At 37.5% G+C, this 13,517-nt stretch overlaps 1 protein-coding gene across 1 annotated transcript in view; it reads right to left on the bottom strand.

Moving 5' to 3' along the window:
• Positions 1 to 13,517, bottom strand: part of LOC149084170 (nose resistant to fluoxetine protein 6-like) — an 82,191-nt gene that overhangs the window by 17,878 nt on the left and 50,796 nt on the right. Inside the window, exons 8-13 of the mRNA XM_089234516.1 lie at positions 12,673 to 12,768; positions 12,399 to 12,564; positions 10,105 to 10,184; positions 9,875 to 9,997; positions 8,906 to 9,029; positions 1,059 to 1,245 (exon numbers count right to left, since the gene is read on the bottom strand). Coding sequence (XP_089090642.1) covers positions 1,059 to 1,245; positions 8,906 to 9,029; positions 9,875 to 9,997; positions 10,105 to 10,184; positions 12,399 to 12,564; positions 12,673 to 12,768 — 776 coding nt within the window. The remainder of the gene's footprint in view (positions 1 to 1,058; positions 1,246 to 8,905; positions 9,030 to 9,874; positions 9,998 to 10,104; positions 10,185 to 12,398; positions 12,565 to 12,672; positions 12,769 to 13,517) is intronic.

Raw genomic sequence — 13,517 nt, 5'->3', positions numbered from 1 at the left:
CTTTTTGAAACACCCTGTACATCATGTATGAGAGGGGAATCGTTAAAGAGGAGTAGAAAGATCTGGGAGGGGAAAAAACTTCAGTGAATATAGGACTGCAATGAAATTTCACGATTATAAGGAAAGAGGTAAAGAAAACAGGAATGAATTTCTTCCAATTGCGTTTGGACGAGATAGTTCGCCCGTGATTATAAACAGGTTAAGGGGGGACACGTTCTCAGATTTTTCAATTTTCCAATACTATGAAATTTTCTGCCTCTAATTGGGTTCAAGTTTTTGTACGAGAAATATTTTTAATATTTTAACATAAACTGCTGTTAGGCATTATGCATGCTAATGCTTTCTACTAAAATGCTCGTTTCAGAAAAGAATGTTTCTTGTTAAATGAGCATAACATTGTGTTCCGAACACCACTCATTCAAATGTCTTGAAACTTTGTGTGTGTCTCAGAAAACTATGGTATTACATTGTTTTGACACGAGGATTTTTCATTAAAATTATTTTAAAAAATTTTATGGCACAAAATATGGGTGAATTTTTAGGACTTTTGGAAAAGTCGCATGTTGTTGAAGCTAAAATTCAGGGGAAAAAAACCAACAATTAAAATCCTGAATGCTCACGTTAAACTGTATAAAAATATCTATAGTATTTGAGAGAGATAAATTGAGTGCCTAAAATCAACAGGAAAAATTAAATGTTCCCTAAAGAAAGGAGATTTCTACTGCAGGAAAGCATGGGAAGCTAAGATCGTGCCCCAACTCCCTTTATACGACACCATTACAGTGTTCTCAAACTGTTGCCACCCGTGGTTCCCTTTGCCGGGATAACATTCATCCACGGCTCCGCAGAACAGTCTAAAAAAAGTGTCATTTCAAAGCACTGAACAAATAAACATCAATGTAGCTCACCGCGACTCACTTGACGAGGTTTGGTGACTGTCCCTAAGAGCCGCGACACACACTTTATGGAAACACTACCCCCAATCCTATCATTTCAGTGCGTGAGTATTGCTTCTAAAACAGTTCAATAATGGTAGATAGCTAGCTATATTTCTATACCTGCGTGATTTGTTGCGCAGGCGATGACCAACCACGCTATTCCAAGTGCCCAGATGTTACGGTGGGTGACAGCGTATAATGTTGCTAGGGATAGCTCGATTTTGGCACCGTTCCTGTACTCGTACAATCCGAACATCACGGCCGTTGAACAGCATATCGACACGCACCAGATGAAAGAGCTCACCTTCTGCAGAGGTAAAAGAAAATGAATGCACACGTTCGATATCACAGTCACAGATGAATAAAACCATAAAACAACTTTTCTATATTCATGCAGTTACACTATAAATACTGTTGCCTTTTGTGGCATGAGTTACAAATGTTTTTAAAAAATATGTTCATCATATATTACTGTTTCACATGGTATAGACAAGGCTGACATTACCAAACGCGGAGCCCGGTACAAAAATAGTAGCGAGGCCAAAGGGATCTTGATAATTTCGGGGCTCCTTTAACTCAGATTTTATACATTCTGTGTGAAAGAAGAAATCGGCATGTCGAAAATGCTTAATATAGATAGAATGAAATTTGAATTAACGGAAAAAATTCAATTAAATGTTCTTACTGAAAACATTTTTAAATTCATAAAAGGAATAACTTCAATACCAATTAAAATTGTGACCTAATGAATGAAATTGTCTAGAAAATAATGTAAATTCAGAATCAATGAATCAAAAGTTAGAAAAATAATTAACAGATATAAAATCCGAGCACCAATGACAATTCAGAATAAATCAAAGAAATATTTCCAGACCGGACGTAAATTTAGAATGAATGAATGAAATACTTAAAGTAGGGGAGAAAATCCAAAATTCCAGAACTGATGAACATTCATAATAAACAGAATAAATGAAAGAAATAACTCCAGAATGAAAATTCAATGATAAAAATTAAAAATTCTAGAATTGAAGAAAATTCCGAATAAACAGAATAAACGAAAGATTTTTTTTTCCTTCTAGAATAGATGAAAATTCTGAACAAATGAAAGCAGTAAAATTGATTAAAATAGCCCTGAAATTGATGAAAATGTGGTTGTTCGACAGCACCACCCTCCCAAATGACGGTTGTGAGTATAGGCAGAATGTGTGTGTACTTGTGCGTACATTGCGTTAATCATTGTTCAGGGTGATCTTCACCAGCCCACACAGACTCTGTCGATCTTTAAAGGCAATAATGGACTTGCATTAATAACTGCGGAGGCCACACTTCAGGGAACCAAAGACATTTCAAATAATTAAAACTGGTATGATACTCTCGGATGAAAATTTCTTCAACGGCACAGAGAAATTTCATCTTCGCAAATGGGCGGAGGGCTTTCTCACTGAGTTATGAAAGGGTAGTATGAGTAAAAATCAGCGCCTCACGTTACCGTGCGTGTTATCATAAGAAGAAATTATTGTGCACTTGTGGTATATTGGCTAGTATTCTTGCCCGGATGAAAAAAGGCTGGGTTCGATTCTCTCGGTTGGAGACAAAAAACTTTTCTTTCCATAGTTCACCTTAGAATTTATATCCAGAAAAGCTCTTTGTTTAAGAAGTGTCACGACCCCTGAAGATGATTTTTCAAAATTACTTTACGATGCGGGCATGGGAAGGGGGTGATTTTTTCATATGAGCAAGTGAGGTATTTGCCATGTCCCTCATGATTTTGGGATCCTAAAATTTAAACATACATTCACTGACTAACCAAATATCTTTCACCTCAGTTGCAGAGGGACCCCCTCTAATTTCTTCCCCCCAAAGCCAACTGAAGTCAAAATCGGGCCCTGGATACGGATAATCTAGTATTTTCCTTTACAAAATTGTTTTTCTCGGTTATATATACATTTTATGCAGTACAAAAATAATAATGGTCTATCAGCGCGCATCATTAACGTCAATAATTTTTGCTGTTAAGCCTAACCAATACCTTAACGACGTTTAAAACCATCAGTTAGGTTTAGCAATTGCCATCGACAATCGTTTTTTGAGTGCATTCTGATTTTTAAAAAAATATATATATAATTTATAAATATTAATATATAACATATTTTTTTATTAAATTCTATTCTAATTCAATAATTCGAAGTTAGATGGATGCACCAGTATATCCGTGGATGATTTTTTTACCACTCAGCCAGAGAAAGCATAGTAACCTGTTTATAACAACCATCTTTTCTCTGCCTTCCCTATGTTTCCATAACTCTACCAAAGCTATCTCTCTCTCTTACCGGCGTGGGATGGAATGTGTCACGGAACCTTGGTAGTTAAAAAAATATAGAATGACTATATATATATCACCCGCATTTTAAGAGACATTTTTTTTTACATCAGTGCTTCCGAAAACATATAAACATATATTTAATTTATAATTTTATCAAATTCAATTAACAGTGATTAAATTATATTAATTTTGCATCAAATCAATTTGAAGAGTAAAGTTAATGATTTCAAATTTTCAAGGGAGGAGCACCTTCCAGGAACCACCCCTGCTTCATGGCAAAAGCACCATACCAATATTAACGAATTAAATGTTTTCTCTCCCATACAATTGAAACTGTACCAGTGGACACATTATTTATAGAGCCCGGAAGGTCAAGCAAATTGTCAAATACTTTTCTTCCTTATTTTCAAACTTATTTTTTGCAAAAATATTTTTTTCCGTAAATGCCTATTTCGATATAATTTCATGTTTATTCGTGAATTTCAGACACCTTATTCTGTAAAACTTATATATTTTTAGCATTTGGAGTTTCTTGAGAATTTTTTTTATGTTTAAAATCTCCAACCTTCTTAATACGAAACAATTAAGGGTGTTTGGTCGATTGTCATAAAAAATGGAAGGTTTTGAATTTTCGTGTTCCCGTTGACAGCTCGATTGTCCTGTCCAGTGTTCGCCAATACGCACCCAGATGCGTGATTCACGTGACAAAATCCGAATTTTCTCCCCCAAACTTCATTGAGGAATGAAAATACCATTCACCAAATCCTCCTAAATTTTAAGTAATTTTTTTTATAGAGTTATTTCTCACTAATAACAAAAAATCCCTCTTTCCACAAAAATGTCCCTTATAATTTAGTAGAAAAGTGAAATTATTCTTCAATTTTTCTTTTTTTTTTTTTTTTTTTTGGATAGCATTGGAAATTTTTATCATTGTATGTTACGGTAGAAGGGTATGTCGAAATTTCTCAAACTTTATTTAAGTAAGCATATGTAAAAGTTACGTGCAATTCGGTTAAGAAATTGAAAGAGCGATCAATGTGTTTTGATGCCTGTAACCACAAAAGAAATGCTAGCAACTTCATTTTTGAATTGATGTATATTATAGGAATATTCTATGACGTTCTTTAGAAAATTTTTTATTGTAGGTTATTATTTCAATACAATTTATTGTTGTCAGCTGAATTATAGCGAAATTTGTTGCAGTCACATATCGGTTAGTTTATTTTTATCTTATTTTGTTGAAATAAATATTAATAATAAATATAAAATATAAATATATTGATTAATAAATATTAATATGTTTAGAAGCAGTTTAAGTTTCGATTTTGTGCATGTCAAAATAAGACAGTTTCGTTTTTTAGTGACATCTATCGTGGACTTTAAATATCATTTTCTAATTTTACATGCATAGATTTTGACCGTATATTTTTCTTCTATTTCTCCATCATTTCTTTTATCTGAGAAAATAATTTCTTAATAATTTACATATTAATTGATTATTTTGATAAGTTTTAATCATTTATACAGTAATCGAATATAGTAAAATATCGGTAATGATATTAGGTTGTTGTCTAACACACTCCACCGATATTCCTACTAACTTCCCTGGAGGAAGAGGCAGTCTTGATGTACTTGAGATACCAATTTCTAAAAACTTTCCATATCACATTTATTTCGGTTCAATGCCAGCGCTAAATTCTACACATAATCTACTAGTATAGTATAGAACCGAGCACGCCCAGGCTCTGTCGCTTTTGCGATACAAGCTCATTGATCGTGGGCATGCCGCATAATCTACTAGTGTTCACCATAGATATTCTAAGACCCGAAGAGACATTCCTTATAAATTAGTAACTAACTGTTCTAAATATTGTGAAATTCTCAGCACCGAAGAAGAACTAACTGTCGACCAACTTACACTTGATACTGTCGAACAAGGACTCTCTGAGATCACATCTTAAAGATGCAATTGAAAAATCGACAAGGAAAGTTCTTGCAACTAACAAAAAAAATATGGCATCTCCCAATAGCTGCGAAACAAGATCAGGAAAATGTGGCAATATCACAGGAGGCGAATGGACAAAGTAGCTCTTGACAGACTGGAGAACGAAATACGAAAAGAGAACCTTAGCCTACGTCAACGAACGATTTTCCAACTCTATAGAAATCGCCACAGCAGCAGATGGGTCACTTTGGAGGGCCTGGAAGAACTGCAAGATCAAAGGGGGCAAGATCAAAAACCAAAGGAATGAATTTGTCTTCTGCGAAAATGAAATAGCCGAAGTACTGGCCAACAACTACGAGTAGTAGTTCACACCGAACTCCAATCAACCATCTATCATCGAGCTTGAACATCGGAGGATTTTCTGAGACCGGTTCTATGTGCATATAGTGAAGCCGAGCTAACCACCTCGGACGAGGTTAAGACAATTACTAATAAACTCAAAACTAAGAAAGCCCCTGAGCATGGCGGAATCTCCAATTATGTTATTAGAAACTTACCTCCAATCATCTCTACTCTCACAAATCTCTTCAACAGCAAGCTCTGAATCAACTATTTGCCTCGCATCTGGAAGCTGTCTATTATAAAACAAATTCATAAAATGGATACTGATCCTTTCATTGCAAAAACTTTAGGCCCATCAGCCTTAAGTTATCTCTCTAGCATCCCTAAATTATTTTACCGTATATATAATATATATAATATATATACGGTAGTATATATAATATATTATATATACGGTGCCGTATATATAATATATATACGGTACCGTATATATATATATATATATATATATATATACCACGGTTTGTTAACTACCTCAATCAACATATCATCCGACCTGAGCAACAGGGCTTCCGCCGAGGGCCAACTGTATAGAATGACGGAATTCATAACTAGCTCGTTTAACTACAAAGATTACGTCTGTGTAGCATGCTTGACATAAGTAAAGCGTTCGACAAGACTAAAAATACTACTACTCCTCAAACTTATCGACATGGGCTTCCCGTAGCATTTTATATTATTCTTCCATAGCTATCTTTCAGAAAGAACTTTCAGAGTCAAAAAATGGGAAAGCATTATCAAACGTGCACCTAGTGAGAACCTCAGTTCCAGTTTAGGCCCGCAGCTCTTTAAATTAATGACATTCCTGCTCCTCAGGTAGGACACATAGTACTTTTTGCGGACGATGCCATCATACTCACTTAGCCATAGGAAGGCTAAAATATGCCGTGAAAATCTTCAAGAAATCTTCGAGGATGTTGAGGATTGGTGTGGCAACAACGCCATTGAACTGAACCACAACAAGTGCCGATTTATTTGGTTCACGAGAAAAACCGACCCAGGAAACGCTTCCATCTACATCAGTGGCACGGCCGAGGAACCAGTGGGAAAAGTAAAATACCTAGGCTGTATTCTGGACCGGCCAATGACTTTTGGTCCGCAGATTGAGTATGTCAGGAGCAATGCCACCTAAGCCGTAGACATGCTCTCCAAAATGACATTTCCTCAAGCTCGTCTCCTCTTAAAGAATAAAGTCATACTATATAAATCTATACTTCGATCAATTATGACATATGCAGCCCCGGTCTGGGCCTACGTAAGTCATAGCAACATGCAACATACAATCTCAGCAAAACAAGATTCTAAGGTCTCTTGTGAGGGCACCTAAATTTATACGTGAAGCTGACATCAGGAAAGACCTGGGTATACAGACCCTTATACTGGACTTCATCAAGGAACTATCTACACCTCACTATGACAAACTACAGAACTCCGGATATGGCCATCTCAATGAGATAGTGGATTACGGCCCATTGCAGAAGACCATATGCAGTAGACCAAAAAGGGTATTTCATACTGACTAAACACTCTACTGATCTTATAAATAGAACTATGTATTCAATTAATATAGTTTTTGTTAGAAATGTTTTCCGGAAAAAAAGAATCATAAAGAAAACAAATAAATAAATAAATAGGAAAAAAGATAAAGTGGAAGAGAGAGAAATGTATATTTATTTTGTGCATTTCTATTTCTATTGTACTACTTTGTATTCTACTACTTTGCCACTAGTATATTTATTGTACTCATTCTTATATCCGTACGTGCTACCTCTGTATCTAATATGTGTTGTCTCTATATATTACACGTTTTGTGTAATTTTTTCCCCTAATTGTGATCTTTCGGAGCATATACTGCATTTATACTTTGGACATAACGTAGACTTGATTTTTGTTTACTCGACAGTCTACACACACACTCATGCATTGCACATGCATGTACAAACTCTTGTCTTTCTTCTTCACAATGCTTGAGAAAGGCTATTTGTAAGCCGTCAGACAGCCTCATTGGGTTTTGAAATAAATTAAATGTGTTCTGTATGGTTTCCTCTGCTTCCATGAATCAAAATTATTGAAAACACATTAAAAAAAACTTTGATGGCCATTTTAATGTATTTTTAGTGTTTATTATGTTTGTTTTGAATGAAAGAAACAGGGCTAGACAAATTGCCCGACATGCCCAGGGCATGTAAAAGTTTTGACCGGGCATACATGTTCACTTCGTTCGATACATACATTTTTCATATTATATTGTACCAATCTCTAACGCTGAAATTTTCAGAATGACGAGAAGCACTGTTTTCTACTTGAATGATTTTCCATAGACATCTGGCCGGTTTTCTTACGGTGTCATTGTATGTACTGTAGTGCCAGACATAACCCAGACTCTGCTTCATGAGGGATATAAGCGCATTACCCCAATTGGTTGGGCCACGCTAGAGAGAACCAAGTGTGCCGTGTCGGAAGGCACGGATGCTGAGAACACGGCACCCTCAGCACTCGATCTATACGATTGGTGCTCCAGGCCGTGAGGCCCGGGCACGCCAACCACCATCGTCCAGAGGAACCTGCAGCCCCCAAACCGAGCAAGCTAAGGAGGGGACCCAGATCCGGGGGCGCCTTTACAAGATAATTTACATTTGGAGCACAGTATCTGTCGTGGCCGTTTGCGGGTGCGACAATTGCCGCTATATGGCGCGGCTTCGCAAATTCTGCCTCGTGACATTGTACGTACTTGATCACGCTTATAAGGTTCCCACTGTACGTTTTCCCCCGCTTAGTACGACTTATTTTCGTGGTCCCAACTTTTACTAAAGCCGGATCGACTGATCCCCCCCCCCCCCGTCTAGAGATAATCTTCAGGCTTGTGATTATGAATTAATTCCGAATTATAAATTTCTTGTACCATTTTCATCGGTATGGAATTTAATTTTTACTATTTTCCTACATTTCTAAGTATTTTCTATACTTCATTTCCATTGCTACACTAATTATTATAATCTGTCATTGAAACAGTAAGATTAAGGGAGTGTGGTAAATTTTTAGTCAGTTTTCGGACCTTTAATATCGTAACTTTTACTTTTCTCTCCCCGTTTTTTCTCCATTAGTTGTAACTGCCTTTTTCTTAAAGTCTACTTTAGGCATTTTAGTGCCTTTTTGTTTCTGCCTATTGTCATTTTTAGCGACTTCTGGGCTCTATTATTTAGATCATGGGTGGCCACGAAGATCGACGGATGCGACTAGGGCCGGTGGAGATCATTTTGGAAAATGATTGGTAGAAGAGTTCACCAAAATACCTACCCTGCTTATGTTCAACGTATCTTTTTTGATGCCCAAGTAATATCCAGTCATGATACCAATGCAAAATGGCCCGAAGTGGTCGTACGCAAGAGTGTAGATTCGCCTCCATGTCAAGGGTCCAGTCCTGGAAATGACGAAATGAAAGACAATTAAAATCAACTGTAAAATTATTTTAGACTAGCTGATACCCGGTGACGTTGCCCGCCACGTAAAAAATTTATACATGTATAGCTTATTAATTATTTCTTAATCAAAAAAAAAAACTGCACCAAGTAAGAAAAAATTACTTTTGTTTTTAAATATTTTAATTAAAAACTGCAGGCAGTCGCTTGTAGATACACAATATTTTTTGTTTTCCCATCTGTTGTGTAGATGTACAAATTTTTGGAATTACCAACACGCGAAAAGGCGACGTAAAGCTGTCCGTGTGAAAAATAGGGCTCAAGTAGGTTGATACCTGCCACTGCTAACGACTGGCCTCGCGCTTTGTTGATTGTCATGGCAAAAGTTAAACGAATCGAGAACTGTAATCGCTTTAAAGTGAATGGCATTTCTTCAGTGATAACTGAGATAGGGGCCATTCAAGTATTACGTAAGCAGATTTCCAGCCATTTTTGACCCCCTCCATTCCCTTGTCAGGAAAAGTCAGCAAAACCGTGGTTAGTTGATTTGGTTACCGTGATTTCCACGGTAACCAAAGTAAACGTTCCGAAAGTGATTGTTGAGGCCCCAAAACCATTGTTGCCCGACAGTTTCTCGCCCATTTCGGGCATTTGCCCAGCTCTGACGAACTTTTAAAGTAGCCTACGGTTCAATCCCGGTCCTGTTTGGTATATATGCAAAATCTGGCGACGATTGGCCTAAAACTGTAGATTTGTATAAAGAACACACACACACAGACTTTCTCACATTTATATATAAGATGCGTGAAATCCAGTGAATTCTGTTTCACTGAATTCAAATAATTACCTTATGTCCAGCATATAAAAGGCCAAACCACCAGGTAGTTCGTGAGCAATGGTCATGGCTGCAACCCCTATGACTCCTGCCAATGTTAGAAGCACGACTAAGAAAAATCCAGCTTTTGCGGACCTGTGGGAAACAAAAACACGATTTTTTACATGCTATCCATTCATAAGGAGAGAGAGAGAGAGAGAGATTCAGTTCAATTTCTCAAATCAAAAATCCACGGTCATTACCATCTGAGAAGATACATTAGAAAAATTGAGAGGACCGTCAGCTGCATGATGACTGCCAGAACCCATGTGTGATAGAGGCACTGTAATTAGAAATGACAGGTCAGGAAATTTTAATGGAAAATTCAAACCATGAGTCACATAAAATAAGTATACTACGTGTTATGTATACTATAACTATACTATATATAAATGTGTCACCATAACAGGAGTTGGCTCTAAAGGTACTTACACAATACTCTGATACATGTCACACACACACACACTACTCCATGTCACGTCAGAAGAGTTTGTAGCGACCTTAAGACAAAAAGGTGTTTAACTTTTAGGAAAGCGCAAGTCACTTCATTGATTTGAAGACTTGTTTTTTTTGGAATTCATTGATTTCAGACGGGACGCGCTAAATTAAGTAATCCGTAAGTATGCCGCGGGTTGATCTGTTAATATGTCGCGGGTCACTTAAATGGTTTGGAAATGTGCCACAGGCCACTTGACCTCGAAATGTACCGCGGCAACTGAAGTGATCTGGGAATATGTCACAGGTCACTCAAGTGATAACAGTAAGTTGTAACTGCCATCGTAGGTCACTTAAGCGGTGGTCGACTGAAGTTGGTTTTCTGTGGTTCCCAACTCCGAGGTGCAAATGCAAGCCGTTTTCCTCGGCTGTCTCCCTACAGAGCGTAACAGGCCTACAACGGTACAATTCAAAAAATAGATCGCAACAAGCATTACACAGACACAAATTTTACGTCAAGTTCACAACACGGATGCACACATTCCAATAGCACCGATTCGTGAGAAGTTCCTCAGAGGAATATGGATTAGGTGCGTGTGTGGTTTATTATTGTTAGTAGTAGGTCACTTAAGTGATCTGAAAATGTGCCGCGGACCACTTAAGTGATCTGGTAATATGCCAGATACCCTTCAAGTGATGTGGAACTACACCGCGGGTCACTTCAATGATCTGAAAATGTGTGCCACTCAGTCCATTTTCGCAAAAGTATGTTTGAGGCTACTAGCCACATCAGATGATTCCGAGAACCACATTTGGCCCGCAGGGCCCCCGGTTGAACATTTATGCTCTAGGACAGTGGTTCTCAACCGGTGCTCCGCAGAGCCCTTGGATCAATATGCTTGTGTACTTCCTAGGAGCCCCGCAGCCGTTCGAAGAAAATAAAATCAATCAGTAAATTTGATAAATACATTAAAAAAGAGATCTAAAGGATTCCGCCATATTAATTATATACTGAAGGCGTCTCCTCGAGTCAAACCGGGGTCCGCCATAGAAATTATGCACTAAAATGCACTGAAATTATACACTCTCCGTGCGTTAGGAAAGGTTGAGACCTGCTGCTTTAGGACAAAGATTTCAAAGCTTCTCATTTTCAGGCATGAGATTAGACTTTTTTCACAGCTCACGGCACCCCCTTCTCAATATCGAGATTTTTTTTTTTTTCTACGGCGGTATTCCAAACCGCGTGTCACGCCGATTGAGAATCGGCATACCTCTTGAACCGTTCAGTTTGCTTTTCACCCCTGAACTATCTCGCTGCACCTTGGACTGATCCCATTGCACTCTGACACCAAAACCATTTAGGAATTACTGCTCTAGGGTAACGTTTTTTCGAGTAACCATTCATCAAACATGAATTTGGCCAATGGTTACTCGAAAGAACTTCTGATTTGAAAGAACCAAATTACTATGAGATAACCACTCACTATATTTTGATTCTATAATCTCTGCTTTCTTCCCGCAGAACCCTTAACAAAGGATTTCTTAATCTTATGTATTCCATGTACCCCTCGTGCCGATAAGGTGAAATCAGTTGGTCTGCAATGCCTGTTAATTGGAAGCAGGGATTCCTTTGCAAAATAATATTCAGTATATAGCAGGTGGGCAAAAGTGGCCTCGAATGCACCTAAGAGAACCCTCTCTCATCTTTATCTTATATGCAGTGATGTGCAATAATCTATCGAAATATGCGGGAAATGCGGAAAACTACGGGGAAATTACACATAAAAAAATAGTATTTACAAAATATGCGGTTAATTAATATGGTTTGATAAAGGGTTGCAAAACTAGCAAAACCTTGTTTCGGTTATCAGGGTTGCCAATTTTTGCGTGAAGAAAAGTCTCCAAGTTGGCGCTGAGCACGCTTATGCAAAGTTAACCTACCGGAGTTGTGCTCGGTTAGAAAGAAAGAAAGTGGGAAAAAAGCTCTCATTAAAAATGTTTAAAAAAATGCGTGGTATGACGTGAAGATCGATATGGAGCATAAACACTAGTTTGTACTTACGACTACTTTAGAGCTCCAGAAATTCTCTATGTACAATATATTGAGCCACCATCTATCCTGGCAGTTCGTGATGGGTTCGTGCAAGTAAGCTCTCCATAAAGGTCCCGAACCGATTAACGGGAACAGCAGAAATACCGCTATGACTAGGAGCTGCGCAGCTGACATTCTAGAAATGATGTACAAACAAAATTGCATGAGCTTTTCAATACACAAGAAGGGAAGATCGCACTTTAAATAAGGATGAACTGACTCATCAAAACTTTTCTGCACTTACCTGAAGTACCGTTGAATGAGTAAAGTGAATGGTTTGAGTCTTATTTTGTCCTTACCAGATGCGAAGCGCCACCTGCTGTAGCTTATAGTGATTCCACTAATGAGAAAGAACAAATAGGTTTATTCGTAAGGAATCTTTCTGCCTTGATAGTGTTTGAAAAGTGTTTTCAGCTCTTTGGGAAATACGAAGAACTACAATTTAAAATACCTGTTAAAGCATAATGCATTGTTTATTTATGAGATGTGTGTACCAGAACTCTACCGCTAAAATGAGAGTCTAGGGTAGTGATAGTACACGTGATGGCAAACAGTTTTTCCAACGGAACCTTTAGGCCACAAATTTATTTCTTGTTTAGCTCATGCCATTATGCGAGAACGGAAACAGATAGAAATTCATTGTGCTTGGGAGAACAATAAATTTCAGACATAAAAATAATTCAAGGATAATTTTGAAATTACTAACACATTCTTGCAATAAACGGCGCCACAGTCTGGAATAAACTGAAATATATACGTTACGGTAAATATGATAAATCGGTTACTATACATAACGTTATGTCTATGTCTATCTTATTGCTCGTCACAATGTTATACGTCACACACATAGAAACACAAGTTCACGCTAAATAATTTTCCTCTGGATGCACAGCACAAGTTTAACTTGATAATCTATTTACTATATTCTACATACGTATATACTTTTTTTCTTTAAACTTTTGAATATTCAAAACCTTATGTTTAAATCGCAATCACTTTTTCTGCGGCCTCTCTTGGACCGACCTACCGCTTCACTCTCTAAGTCCCTCTTTCTCCCAGTACTCCATCAAAACGCTCTCTGGTGGCGAC

This window comes from Pholcus phalangioides, unplaced genomic scaffold (genome assembly GCF_987345545.1).
Source record: "Pholcus phalangioides strain wild (caught in Gottingen) unplaced genomic scaffold, Ppha-v1.0 ptg000008l_1, whole genome shotgun sequence".
Lineage (NCBI taxonomy): Eukaryota > Metazoa > Arthropoda > Arachnida > Araneae > Pholcidae > Pholcus > Pholcus phalangioides.
Note: the sequence above shows the minus strand (reverse complement) of the source record. Positions and strands in the feature narration are given on the sequence as shown.